Source organism: Netta rufina (assembly GCF_964035555.1).
Source record: "Netta rufina genome assembly, chromosome: 7".
Taxonomy (NCBI): domain Eukaryota; kingdom Metazoa; phylum Chordata; class Aves; order Anseriformes; family Anatidae; genus Netta; species Netta rufina.
This window is the reverse complement of record NC_140130.1, coordinates 19,257,110-19,272,349: the sequence shown is the minus strand read 5'-3', so window position 1 is coordinate 19,272,349 and position 15,240 is coordinate 19,257,110. Positions and strand designations below refer to the sequence as shown.

General features: G+C 41.8%; 1 protein-coding gene across 1 annotated transcript in view; it reads left to right on the top strand.

The window, feature by feature from the left end:
• Positions 1-211: 211 nt before the first annotated feature.
• The window catches only part of VSTM4 (V-set and transmembrane domain containing 4), a gene marked incomplete at both ends in the record, with an annotated part of 33,767 nt that continues 18,738 nt past the window's right edge, over positions 212-15,240 (top strand). Inside the window, 4 exons of the mRNA XM_084290238.1 lie at positions 212-266; positions 5,532-5,930; positions 12,036-12,104; positions 13,643-13,750. Coding sequence (XP_084146364.1) covers positions 212-266; positions 5,532-5,930; positions 12,036-12,104; positions 13,643-13,750 — 631 coding nt within the window. The remainder of the gene's footprint in view (positions 267-5,531; positions 5,931-12,035; positions 12,105-13,642; positions 13,751-15,240) is intronic.

The following is a 15,240-nucleotide window of genomic DNA, read 5'->3' as shown; positions in this document are numbered from 1 at the left end:
GAAAAAGAGGAGGGGAGTCGAAGCGGGGGCAGGACGGTGGGAAGCGCAGAAAAATGGGGAGGGAAGGGAGAAAGCGGAAAAAAAAAGGAGGAGAAAGGGGAGGAGATGAAAGGCGAGGGGAGAAGGGAGGACGGGGCGGGGAGGAGGCAGTCAGCTCGGCACGGAGGGACGGGACAGGACGGGACGGGACGGCCCCGGCGCCCCGCGGGCCATGCGGCTGCTGGCCGCGGCTCTGGCCGCCCTGCTGGCCTCGGCCCCGGCCCCAGGTAAGCGGCACCGAAGGCACCCGGGGCCGGGGAGCGATGGTAGGGAGCCGGGAGAGGGGGGCTCGGCAGGCAGGAGCCCGGGCACGGGGATCTGTGCGGCGGCGGGGGGGGGGGGGGGGGGCCGCTGCCCCCGTTCGGGGGTCCCCGTCCCGCTTCGCCGCCCCCGGGGCCGTGGGTGCGGGAGGAAACCCCGCTGGAAGTGTTCCCTCCGCCGCCTTCTGTGCCCCGTGCCACTGCAGGCAGAGGGAGTTTTGGTCCCACAGGTGCCTGGATCCCCTAGGCAGCCAGTGGGCACGGGGACCCCCGGTCGCTTGGTGCTAAGAGCAGCCCCTGGTCCTGCCTACTTCTCTTCCGAAATGAAAAGCGCATCGGGCAGCGCTGTGCCGTGTGCCGCAGCAGAGGACGAGTCTGACTCTGAACTTCAAGGCGCGGGGAGGGTTGGGAGGGTGGGGAAGCCCGGCTCCTTAGAGGGTAACGGGAGTTGGATTTGCACCTCTGCCTCAGCAGGGCAGGAGGTGGCAGAGGTTGGGTGTAGGTTCATCTTCAGTCACTGCAGGAGCTTTCCAAGGGAAGTAGCCTCTGACTTCTGAAAGTTGCAGACGTCCGTTCAAGCAAAAGCAGCTGGTTGCTTTTGGTGATCTTTCTAGCCAGCTCCTATTTATTTTCATTTAAACAAAGAGCTTTGCTTCTTCCTGGCTCATCTGCTCTTCTTACTTCTTAATTGAAGAGAAATCAAAATAAAGCAGGCTTTGACAGTAACATTGTTTCACAGAACAAACTACAACACGGATAGAAGCCACCCCATCCACTTCTGGTCCCACAAATCCAAGATGAGATAGCAACTACTGAAATGGCAACTGCTCTTGGCATGCCTCTTCAGTCCCTTGGCTATCAGCAAGGGCTGGGGAAAAAGTTCTCCCAGCCCTGAAAAGTGGCTTGTAGACTCTGTTCCTCAGTCTCCATGGAAGCAGGGAGAGGGACCTATAAATACGGCTAAACCCAGATGTGAGCAACAGTTACAGGAGCAACCCTACTGGCATGGGATCTCCACCGCAGCAGCTGGGGCTCTTCACAAGAACACAGCCCTGCTGGAGCTGCCCCCCAGACCTAAGGACCCAGCAGCAACTGCTGGTCTTTTGCTGCTTCTCCAGCACAGACAGTGGGGCCAGCCCTGGCATGGGTAGGTTTCTGCCTGCTGGAACTGTAGTTCCTTACTCCTGACAGTGCCATAAAAGCATTTTGCTATGTAATATGGCAGACAAAAGGTCCAAACATAGCTAACGCTTGGGACTAAACTCCTGTGTGTAGGCACATGTGGACTATTTTTGGAATAGGATTTTTCAAATTGGGGTGCAGTTTTAGCACTACCCTTCTGTGACTCCCAACAGCCCAGTGAGACATGCGGCTGGAAGGGACCAAAGAAACAAGCAGCTAAAGGCCAGGGATGAGAGCAACTAAATCAGCTGGTTGCAGATGGGAGAGAGAGACACGTGTGATGATTAAGCATACTCCAAAGGAATCCTCAAGCCTTTGACTCACTCTCCTCCCTTTTTCTATAAATAGTTTCCCTTTTCAAGCAGAAGCAGGACTAAATTCTTGTGGTGAGCTCCACCTGAGCAGCAACATGGTGCTATACTGGGAAGTCAGGAAAATAAAACGTGATTCTTCACTTGGAGCAGCAATCTGAAGCCTAGAAACTCAGTGCTGTAATCGCACATAAGCCTGATCTCAAGTTGTGGAGGAGTCTCCTGTCTTGGCACAGAGCCCACTACAAGGATAAACCTCGTGTTGAGGCTGGTCCAGCGGCTGCTAAAGACCAGAGAAGCATTTCCACTAGCATGTGGGCGCCCTGACCGAGGCTCGTCCTTCCCACATGGGAGGTAGATGACCTCTCCTCCAGCCATCCACCACTGCTCCTGCTCCAGTGGCAGTGGGAGGATAAAGTCAAATGGACACCATTTTCCTGTTTCATGTAAAGCATCACCTCACCCTGCCCAACATAAGATGAGGTGAGATCACGGTCACCAGAAAATTTCCAAAGCTTTTCCATCTGATGCACTTGTACAACTGCCCTGGTTCAAGGTGCAGAAGGCAAGACATTTCCACTGCTCAGACAAACCTTCAGGCAACTGGCCCTCTGAAGTAAACGAGCTTTCTTACACAAAGGATGCAAAATTTGATATTTCCTTGCAAAAAGACACATCCCCCAGGGAAAAGTAGAAGCCCTAGGTATAAAATACTGATTTTTGTATGAGTGTAAGCAGCTAGAAGGGAACCGGAGACTCCACATACAATGTCTCTTTATCTTCTCGCAGAGGCTTCCATCAGCACCATATCTGAATTCCTCAGTATTTTCTCTTGGGTACTTTTTGGCAATGTGTTCTGCCTAGTTTCAAATTAAGCAATGATTCTTTTGCTTTTTGTTTTGGGATAGTATTCCACAATTAATCCTAGCCAGCTTTTTCAAACAAGAAGTTCACATGTCAGGAAAATGACATAATTGTTTTTCTTTACAGCTTTTCATGATATGTTCATAATATCGGTAGAGAAAGCTCATGTTTCTCATTTACCCAAACCACATTTTTATAATCAATTTCTTAAAAGTTTTATAGCATAAATAATTATGAGAACTCCCAAAAGTGCTGAAATTCCTAAATTTATTTCTTGTTTTCTGAGCGTTCAAAATTTTAATCTCCTTTTGATGGCAGAGGCAGCCACTTTGCCTTCACGTCTGCCTGTAAAGCACTGAGGCCCTGTAACTCCAGCATGTAGTAAATGAAGTTTCATGCCTGGAAATCTTTGGTGGTATTCAGACTTAGTTTTAAATTTCAACATCCTGTTCTACTTGTGTGCTTTCTATGATCCAAAATAATCTCTTGTTTGGCACTCACATGAAGTGCACATTCACACAAACATAATGCACAGATAATTGTATCGATAGCCTAGACCATTCTTAACTGTGTTTTCATGAATAAATCTTTTCATCACACTACTTTTTTTCCTTCACAAAGTGTCTACTTGTACAAAATGTCTACTTCATGGTGTATACTTGGAAAAAATCATACCAATCAGTAAAGCTTTCTATTAAAATAACACAAAATAATTATGCTATTTATTTTCAGAGGGTTCTTCTCTCAGACTATTGCTATGTAACTTTTTAAATTCAATGGAATTTACTTTAAGTAAGGTGATACATTTCATCACTCCATTGCACAGTTTCAATGAGTCCACAGAAGCAGCATCTCTGCCTTCCGTACTCCCTCAGAAATAGATGGAAATACTTTACTTGCTTATTTTGAGATAAATATATGTTTGTGTTTCAGAAGCTGATGTCAGACAAGAGTCTGCCAAAATGCTCATCCCTTTTGTTAAAATGTTCCTAGCTGATGTGCTAGAAAAGTGTCCAGAAATGAAAAAAATCCTTCTCCCAGAGTTGTAATTCTCATTAGTATCTGAGTACAGTATACTCACATAACAGGAAGCTCAATATTCACATTTTAGAGGACATTTCATGCTTTGCACAGCATTTTGCAGGGAGTGCTTTCTCACTGTTAAAATATGCTTCTTGTCTCTAGTGGATGCCATCAGACCAGTAGATTACACACTACAAGTAACTTAGGAAACACGTTGCCACAATATACCAAAAAATAGATCAGGTCAAAAATAAATCAGTCTGTGATATGACTACTAAGGACATAATATACGTTGGAAAGGAAATAAAATGGGTGTTGATTCCCGTGCCTCAGAAAATCTGTTAAGCATAAATCAGCAAGGTCAGGAAAGAAAAATCCTGCGCTAATGAACAGCTACGGACTTCTTTCAACCTTCACCTACACTGACTATTGTTAGAAATAAAGCAGAAAGACAACTAGTCTAAACTAGGTTCATGATGAAGAACAGGAAAAAAAAGAGTCAGAAATGAATGGAAAAAAGAAATAACCATTTGCCCCAATATAACCGCATATCACACTTTGTCATGCAAGTAATGTCATATTAAATTGAATTTGTAGTCAGGAGGACTGATCTGACAGATTTAATCCAGATGATCATTTGATTATGACAAGGAGAATATTACTTAAAACAGAGGACACAGGGAATGGTAAAGTGAGGAGTTACTCTTATCTGAGGAGTTACAGGCATGTAGGGAGGTCAGTAGCCCTTTAGTGACTCATCTAGGGAACAGTAGCACGTAAGGTTTGCACAGATTATGTCCAAAAGAAAGAAACAGAAGCATACACTTTGACATTACGTGACTTTATCAAGTCAGCATACGATTGTGGTAGCATGTGGAAAAACTGAAGACCAAGTAACAAAAGTGGAGCAGAACTTAGTAAAGCTAAGTCATGCACTTGGGGATTAGTAAGAATTTCTCTGATGAACTAGGAACTGAACCACAAATGACAAAGGAGGGAAAACACTCAAGTGTATCTAAATATAAACTGATATATAATCCCATATGAAAGTGTGATGAAAAAGGACAATGGAATTCTGGATACACAAAGTATTTCTAATCAAACCTGGAACATACATTGACTATTTCACAGGACATTGGAGAGCTGCTTCTCAGAGCGTGTCTATAATTCCAGGCACCCATAATAAAAATAACAACAGCATTACAATCAAAACAAAAATGTAAGGAGGAAGCAATGCACAGAAGGATTACCAAAGTGAATAGGGAAGTGGAAATACTACTTTACCAGTGGAAACTAACAAAGCTTGGCTTCTTTAGTTCAACAAAGTGCTGATTTGAGAGGCCAGATAATTGCTTCCTATATGGAGTCAGGAAGTAAATGCCATTTAAATTTAAAGGGTAAAGTTGGCACAGGAGCAAATGGGCATAAGCTGGTTATTGAAAAAAGTTAGCTTGGAAGTTGTAAGACGGATGCGAGTCACTGGAAGATGCAAGTCAGCTGGTCATGGAATAGCTTTCCAAAAGATATTCTAGGCTCTTACTCCAAGCCAGTTCTAGACAAAGCTTGTTCAGGGTGATGAACGATTATGTGATGTTGGGTCTGTGACAGAAAAGTGTCTACCTCAGTCCTATCTTATTTATTAGAGAACACAAGAATACTGGAGCAGATTGACTGAATGCCATCCTTAACTTTCATGGAGGGACAGAATATGTCAGGTTCAAGAAGCTCACTGAGTTGCTGCACACAGAACTCACGCTGTTGGTTTACCTGCTGTGGATCTGTATGCTGGGACAGATTATGGTGCTGTTGTGCTGGCAGGGAGGATTCTCACCATCTTTTCTTTCCTTTGCAGATATTTGTGAGGCTTTAAACGTGACAGTCTCTCCAGGACCAACAGTGAGATACTCCGAGGGAGACAATGCTACCCTTTACTGCCACATTTCTCAAAAGAGAAAGACAGACAATTTGCTGGCTGTGCGGTGGGTCTTTGCTGCATCACCTACCCAGGAGTATCTGATGATCAAAATGACTAAGTTTGGGTCTGTCCAGTATTACGGAAATTATACTCATAATTTCCACAAGCAAAGACTTCGTCTTCTTAAGGAGAAACATGGAACTCTGTACAAATTCCTTATCCTAAGCCTCCAGCAAACAGACCAAGGACACTATATATGCAAAGTGCAGGAAATTGGCAAACACAGGAATAAGTGGACAGCATGGTCAAATGGTACAGCAGCTACTGAAATTCGAGGTGAGAAATCACTGATTTCAGTTCTATCATTTTTCTTGTCCTATGATCTTTCTGTCAAGTTCATCCATAAGACATTTGAAGTTAGGTTATTTTTTTAAGTGTTATCTGTGGGTATGAGAAGAAAATCTGATACCCTGCTTCTTTACTTACACATTACAATTTAAACGTTATTCAGCCCATAATAAAATGTAAACAAGCAAGATTAGTATATTTGTAGAAGATGGTCTATTTCCTTCGCCTTTCACCAGAATAGCAGCAATTAAGGTTCTGTTACATTCAGCTATAGGTCTCTACAATTTTGCTAGTGGGAACAAAGAAATGTCATTATTATTTAAATACAAAGAGACATAAAGAGAGAGAAATTAACTTATTTTCTAAAGAATATGAAGTGGGTTAGCCAGAAATAGAAGATATTTTAGGTCTGTGTTTTGCCTCTCTCTTGGTGTTTTCATTTATTTTAGTTCTAACCCAGAAGCAGTTTACAAGCTGCATTTCTAGTATCACTCCTGCACTTTTGTTTATATAATTTGTAGCCAGAAAGCAGAGCTAGAAAAGCAGCAACCAGCCTTTTAGATAAAGAAATGACCAGCAACAAGTGAGGTTTTGAACATCTCAACTGGAAAACAGGCCTTCTCTTTGGGGTGGCTCAGCTCAAACCTAACACCACCACACCCAAAGCATGGTGAAACTGGACTTAGAGAACAGACTCCTTTGAAGAGCTGGCTGAGCTCAGCATTTGTGCTGTCAGGGCTAGCTGACAAACAAGCCCCCCGCATGTGGTTTTACATACAGAAAAGTTGATTTCCCACAGAGCCAACTCTGAAGACAATGCCAAAAATCAAGGGGGACTGCTTGGTCCATAGGTCTGGAAATTCAAGAGGTTTATCTAGCAATCACATAAAAACTTGCAAGAGGAAATTGTACTTCATGAAGTTTCTGCCATTGCTGTTGATGCTAAATTTACTGTTGTGTTTAGATTGCAAAGGTTATTCCCGTAGCTGGGAAATCCCAATCCCATTTATCTAATTTTTGTTTTGGGGAAAATGTCCCTAGCTCTTTTCTAAAACCAATTTTGCACTAAGAGGACTCCACTGACTACAAGCTTTTTCCAGATAGGTTCAAACATGTTTCTGTAGACTTAATTCAAAGCACATTCCCTTAGTGCCATCTTCATTAGCATCACTCAGGTTTCTGTATCACTTTTGGATTATACACACACCGGGGGACAAATGTAACAGTAAAAAATAATCTTTGAGTGCATGATCTCCTCTGGAAAGCTCTCAGGTGTCACTACAAGAGCAAAGGTGGAAAAACAATATAATGAGATAAACAGCAATTTCACTTTGACCAGCAATGTTTAAATCTGCCTTGAGAAATTATGGCATTAATATAATACAATTAGCTGATTATTACTAGCAATGATGAAAGACACTAACAATCCAAAGCTGAATCTCTGGTTGTTTTGGTAACAAAGGCCATGGGTCAATTTCAAACAACCATAAGAAAATCTTTGGTCTTACTGGTTATGTAAAATTTGTCCCTCTCTGAAGAAAAGCTCCAAGCTCAAAGCTGGTAACTCTTGTTCTTGCTCTGCCCTGTGCCCAGTGACCTTCCACATCACAGTCAATGACTGGGGCTCCTGGATATGCCACAGGAGGAGGTGGCCAGCACTAAGGTTATTGTCGAGAGAGAACACGTTAGGATACAGGACACAGAATTCATTAGCTTCACAGTTCAAAGAACAGTTGCATGTTTGTTTTTTGCTGTTGCTTTCACTCTGTTGCTTTTAAATGGGGAGGAGTAAAATTACCGGGGCCCAACATGCCTTGAACTCAGCCATCTTGCATCTCTGGAGATCATTAAATTTTACAAGCACTGACCCCATGTTGGGTGGCTGGAGCCAAGGCACAGTGGTTAGTCGCACAACCACACAGGGATCTGTGCTGAAATGAAACTTTATGGTATGCGTGATTTAGCCCTGCAGGCTTCAGGCACTAGCTTGCTTCACGCTCAGCAGTTATTCTTCCCTGTTGTTCCTGCTCTTGGCTAGGAACTGGGACTCTTCCTCCTCTCCCTCTCTCTTCCTCCTTCACCCCTCCAGATTTGGCTAAAAGGAACTTGGAAGAAGGAGGCCTGATCACCCCAGCTGCCTCAGCCACCTCTGGGAAGGGGCAAAGCTGGCGAATGATGCAGGGGACAGAAGCCAGGGCTTGAGTCTCAGCCTACAAAAACATGGTGGTTCATATGCTGTGCTGAAGGGGAAGAGGAGGAGAGGCTGAGTGTAACAACAGGGAGGCTTCCTCTGGTGCTTGAAAGGGATGGGCAGAGCTTGCAGACCTGCAGGTAGAGCGAGGAGGTCAGCACACAATCCCAGAGTCTTAGACTACACCTTCATCCCCATCCCAGGCTGTCCCTCACATCAGAGAGCTTCAGAGACTCCTTCAAACCTGCATCAAACACTGACATCCTCTCTTCATGTTTTCCAGTGCTTTGGGGAAAAAATACTGAGGATTACTCGAGGGAGGAAAGCTAGAGAGAACCAGGTCTGATGCAGAGAGAAGTGAAGGAGAAGAATATCGTTTCAGCTGAGGGAACTATGCTGCCCCATTGCCTAAGATCATCCACAGCAGACCAGTAGCTATCTTCAAGAGTGGCACACTGAAGGATAACAACTAGTGCATTTCTTGCACAAAGAACTTGCAAAATAAACCAGAACATAAACACAAGAAGTGCAGAACAAGTACTTCAGGAAAAGGAAGGAAAAAAAGAGAGGAAAATCAGATGCAGGATCATTTTTAGGATTTTCCCATGATAGTGTAATTTCATAAGTCAGTAGTTTAGAGTGTTACCACATTCAGTGAAGGATAGAATTTCCTAAATGCCTGTACTGAAAACATATGGATTTTTCTGGAGTGTTTGTATGTTAGGGGAACAACATATTGCAGATAAATGGCAACAGAAGAAAAAGCAATATAAAATATTGATGGACCACCTGTCAAAAACCTTCTCACAAACGTCACTCTGCATGTTTCATTGTTGCACAGGTTATTGATAACTATAACACAGAAATGCCTCATTGCTCTTCCTAGCCAAAATCTGGGGTTCAGATTAATTTAGTTATTGCAAAGAAGAAAAATGGGAAATTATCAGTCTGTTCCTTAAATTCTAAATTAGCTCTTATTTTTCTGATTTTTAGTACTACTTATAAATACATAATCATGGTGAGGATTTGCAGCTCATGAATTCATCCTTCTCAAACTGTCTGGCCATCTGTACTGCTTTTCTCTGCTTCCAGTGTAACCCAAAGCAAGGCAGAAAACTTGAGATAAGGAAGGAGGGAAGGCCACCTGTAGAGTACACACACTGACAACACTTCATGGGGATCTCAGGCAGACACCCCCAGAAGGAATATCTATTCTAATTCCAAATCCAGGTTAAAAGATCGTGGAATCACAGAACCATAGAAAGAACAGCTTGGGTTGGAAGGGACCTTAAAGATCATCTGGTTCCAACCCCCCTTCTAAGGGCAGGGGCTAAGATACTAAGGAGACACTTGAAAAGTCACATATCTTTAAATGTCATAGCCACTGTTTTAGTGCTAAAAGCCCCTTTACTGGGAAATAATTGCCTTAGCTAGCACCAGATAAAACACTGTGATTGGACAGGCCTTGCTACACATGGGAGGGAAGGCAACAATTTTCAGTGGTGATAAAGTCTTCAGTTTCCCCAGTGGTAACACTTGGGCTTTTCAAGGAAATTTTCTTCCAAACACATTTTGTATTTTATATTATGATCAGTTACACTTTTTATTGCAAAGGGATTTGGTTTTATTGCAGTTAGATCCTGGAAAAAAGAAAAGGAGCAATACAAATTGCCTAAAGCACATGGATACTTAAACCGTACTGTTTGTGCTTTATCAAGTAAGGTAGCAGTGCTCAAATGCATCACAGTTGCTGTCTTTTCTAACATTTTGTTCCAGTTAATGTGTCTGCAATTATGCACAAATTCAAAGTGGTCTCTTTATGCTGAAGCACCAGATAAATTTCTTACAAGCTTGCACATTAGGTGGATGCAGAAATAGGCATTTTTTTGTTAACACAGGAAGAGGAGGTCACTGCGTAAGACAGAAAATTGCAGGGGAAATGCAGAAGGAAGAGTCATCCTGCACCTTCAAAATCTAACTGGCACTGCAAGCAGAAAAAAAAAAACAGAGGCAGTTCAGTATGTAGCCTTTGTCAGCCACAAAGCATAGCACTATTTCAAGTAAAAGAACTTGATAGATTAAGCCTGGGTTTGTAGTATCTAACACTTTTTTTTTTTTTTTAATATTTTTTTATTTGCTAGCAAGTTTGCTAGTGTGAATTTGTGTAGGCCATAAAGAGGCTGCAAATGCATTTTTTTGCAACACCATTTTTTACAGGTAGACATATTGGAGATGTGGAAAATCAAAAAAAAAAAAAAGAAAGAAAAAAAAGAAAAAGAGTTACAGTTACAGTTCCTTAATGTTTAATATTGGCAGTTAAAAGATCAGCTATACATCTAGCTTCTCCTCTAGGGGCTGAATAAATTTTTCAGAATCAGAGCCTCATCTGATGGGGATGGAGAGTCCTACATTTGTGAATTCACTTGTCAACTACAGCAACTTTGTGGTCTTTTAGAAAGCCCAGCTGAAATTTGAAATGCTGCCGTTTGCCCCTTTAGGTGTAATGAATACAAGACAGCAAACAGAATTCACAGAAAGGATATTGTTAAATCCTGGTAAATCCATGTCCTCATGTTGTCAAGAAGTGTCTCCTACTTCAGCCATTCGATATACTCACTCTAAGCTAAGGTGGATCTTTTTCCCCTCCCTGCATCTTCTCATGAAAAGTATATTGTCTTTTCATGGGTTTGTCTGGTCAATATTAGCCTAAAAACAAGTTAATCATCTTCATTATAGTGCTGAACACACCAGAAAACATTTTGAGAGAAAAAAAAAAAAAAGAAAAAGACATTGTAAAGATGGTTCTCCTACTGCCTTCCTATCAGAAAACTCAAAAAAGTGAGTAGTCTTCTACAAACAATATGCAGCACCTCCATCATTTATGGTTGGATAATCCCTCCATTCCAGGTACTGCACATGGCTTAGGAAGAGCAGTACATGTTCTAAATGGTTTATGATCCAAGAGAAGAGATTATATGTAGGAGGACAAACAGAGAAAACCAGCCAGTCCAACTGAAATCCTACTGGCATGGATAACAAGTGAGAGATGATCACAACATCTTGTTGAGAAGTTTGTGTATCAGAGTTTCCTGTAGAAAAGATTCTGAATTCTATTAAATATTAGTAGCCTGTGCCGTTTCCTAACAGTAAAACGTTGCAAGATAAAGAAATGCAATATTTTTTTCCCTCAGAAAAAAAAAAAAAAAAAAGCCCTTTTTTTTCAGGGAATGTATTCTAAAATACTTGCCAAAAATCTACTCGTGTGATACTTTCATCCAGCAAATCAGTAGACCTGTGAAAAAAATGTTCAGGATAAGCTTCCCATCACAACTAAACAGGAGATTTCATTATTCCTGAAAGCATTTCCATATCCACTGAGTTATCCCCACACATCACATCCCTACAGGACAGGCCTTAATTAATTTCCTTTCTAGTGGGATACTTTTCTGTAATGATTTGCCACACGACCCTCTCTTGGAGGCAACTAGGAGGACATCACCAGACTTCTTTTCCATTGTAATGATAGCTAGCATAAGAAATCATGGATTAACATGAGTGAGATCATCTAATCTGATGTCATCAAAATATGTCAGCATGCTTAAACAATCTGGCTGGGAGAGCAGAGAGGGTTTTAAACAGTGGGTGATCCAGCAGTCAGAGCATTTGGATTCTAGTACCAGGTTGTACAGTTGTTATGACACAGCAGATGAGATTTGATGGAAGACATTTTTAGTAATGCCATTTTATAACTGCAGTGTTTCGTTGAAGGATAACTGTCCTGTGAGATCAAGTAAGACCTTGATGCAATGTGTAAGGCAGAACTACATTTACTCTGAGTGATCCCAACACGTTCTGCTGTGTGTTTTCAATTCTTGTTATGTCCTCTTTTTTTTTTTTACCAGTGATTTCATCAAAAACTTCTGATGATCCCACTTTCAAGAAAAACCATGAAGCTTGGAAGTTTTTTGAAGGTAAGACACATCTAACTGCTACTGGTTGCATACAAGATGCTAGTTTGGCCAAACTCTACAGTACAACTCAAGCGCCCCCCAACAGGCCCAGTTTTGCATGTTCCTGTACAAACTCAGGCCTTGCCTCAGAAGACATCCCACAGACTTCAACGAGTGCTGGCAAAAAGAGAATGGAAGTCTTCAGCTCTACTTTCTTACATGTTTGTTATGGTCAATGGGAGAGTGGCCTGCACCTGGCTTGTCATGCAATGCAAATGCAAACCGTCATCCAGAAGGGTGCTGAGCATGAGATACCAAGCACTGTGCACTCCCACCAGCCTTCGAAACTGCTCACAAACCATGCTCTGCACTGAGGGAGCAGCTTAAAGCTCTCAGGAGTTTCAAGGCAAGCAGTATTTTGTGTTTATTAGGGAACATCTATTCCAAGAGACTGAAATCCAGAACCTGCATGCAGCTGGGATTTCCTCCACCTGCTCCCACCCCAACCCAGGGCACCAGTGAAGCACCAGCCCGACATTTGCAGCCACTGTGCTGCACTGCCTGACAGGCAGCACTGCTTGCTCAATTCTGCAGAGAGCCTTGCTGCTCAAACCACAATTTACACACTATATTGTTGTACTGTGTACGGGAAGATGTAAACGAAGCACAGAACTGTAGGTCAGGGGTCTGGTTCCAGCAACGCTATTTTCTACAAGAACACTTGACCTCTGAGGCTTGGTTTCCTCTCTGTAAAGTGGGAAAGAAGCCAATATACATCCCTAAGGACATTTCAAGACATTAATGGGTAGAGCATCCCTGAAGTGCTCTTTTTAGAGTTCTAGTAAAAGCAGAAATAAGTCATCAAAGACTTCTCCTTCTGAACAAAATACTCTGTCTTGATCTCCTGTGGTAGAAGTGCTGGCCCCTCCAGTGGGAATGTGTTATGGGACTTGACTGACAGCTATAAGGGGAGACTGAGGCTGTAGTTTGAAAAATAAAGAAAATGTATGGATAAAAAATTCAAGCCAATGCTGCCACCAAAAAAAATATATAATAAAAAAATAAACAGCAATCACAGACTTCCTTCCTTCTTCCTCAGCCACTCAGTACTCCCCCATCTCTCCCTACTGCCACTTTTAAAATTTGTTTTCATGTCTTTATTTTTAAACTAGTACAGCTGTTTGAACTGGGAAATAATCCAACTGAAGTTCTTTTGGTTTTGTTAGCCACACCAAAAACACACACAAGCAAACCCAAACAAACAAACAAAAAAACCACCACTACAACAACAACAACCAAAAAAAACAAACCAGCCTTCTCCTCCCTCCCAAAAGCAAGCCCTCATAAATACACCTATTAGTGCTTATAGAGACTTTACCCAAATTTTAAACTGAGCAGGATATTGTATGAAAATTTCAAGAATGTTAATTATTTCTGAACTGTTACCTAATTCTTTTGGGTCACGCTCTATTTAGGTCTTGTTGAAATAACATTTTTCTATCTTGTAAGCATGAAACGTACAGCAGCAACATTGAGCATCACCTGTGCTTGCCTTTCAGATCTGTACGTGTATGCAGTATTTGTGTGCTCAATAGGAATCATCAGTGTCCTCCTTTTCACGCTTGTCATTCTCTGTCAGTCACTTCTGAACAAGAGGAGATCCACAGGTGAGTGAAATGTCATTCTTGCTGGCTGCAAGATCCTTACCAAAGAGGGAGAGCGGGAAAGGACAATGGAGAAAATGCAGGAAATAAAAGTATTTCCTTGTTTTTATTTTAAATTAAAAAATAAAGTAAAATAGGAAAGACTGCTTTATTTCTGCCAGAAAAAAATGGAATTTTCTTCCACAGAGTAACTAGAATAAAGGCCTTTTGTTCCCCTTGAATAGCTATTTCACTTTACATTTGCATTGTACTTTTTCAGAACCCTTCAACTTTTCTTAAACATAAATTGCAGGTTGTTGGGACTTTCTTCAAAGACCACCAAGTTCTACATCATTAAATTGCATTCTGATCAGATCTAGCCAGCATTTTGCAGGAGTGACATTTCTGCAGACATGTTTAAAGGGGCTTCAAAGCAATTTTCTTGTGTTCCATTTTCTTATCCGTTCCTGACTAAGCTGTCTACATTCTTGGGAAAGTGTGGGTGTTATTAGCACTCTCTCATTTGTAGTGTGCTTTGAACCTAAAGCATCATTTTATCATTCAGATGTGTATTTTCACTAGTCTTTCAAGACCAAGGATTACCATTTCATCCTTCTCTTTCTCTTCCTCAGAGAGGGTTTTTCAAAGAGGCTAAACCTGCATGAAAGCAGCCCTGTTATAACCAGAAGTGCTATTTCAGATCTGTGGAGTAACCAGTGCAGGCTCTGCTTTCATTTCAGTTTAAGAATGGTATTTTTTGGAGACCTCACACTGTGAGAATTAAAATACCAGCATGTTTAGCAGCCACCATGCTAGAGGAGAGTGTAAAGACCATCTCTGAACAGAAGCTGAAAAAGAGTTTGGTTAGTGATTCGTCCTGTGAATGACAGGAGAGAATCGTGACTTGTTGCCTCTTCAGCACTACACACATACCACAAAGGAATGCATGACTCAGATACACAAGGAAGAAGACACGTAAGCCAAAACATAGATGTGTACAGAAGTCCTTGTCTGACCACAACAGTATTTCAAGCTGTGGCTCTGTTTTCCTGGTAGTGCCCTCAGTAGAGTAAACTCCAGGTCTATCTGAACCCAAGAACTGTGCCTGCCAAGAGGAAGAAATAGGATCAATGTTATTCTTCCTACCCTGGTAAGTGATGACAAATGCTTTGTGCCAAGGAAGTACCCACACTTAAGTATGTTGGTCATGGTGAGTCACCCTGAAGCCACAAACACTAGACACACTGATTTATCCTGTTTTTTCTCTAAAAGACATTGGGCTAGATTTTGCTTCTGTTTGTGTTTATTTACAGTAGCACAAGTGAATGACCAGGTTAGAGCTCTCTTCACATCAAGCCAACACAAGATAATTATAAAAAGAATATAGAATAAGCATATACAACAGATAAAAATAATTTATTCTGAGCTAAACCCTTTCTTCACTACTCTAATATCTGAATAATTGAAGTCTTAAACAATTTTTTATTTAGATTTTGTACACTATCCAGTAAACA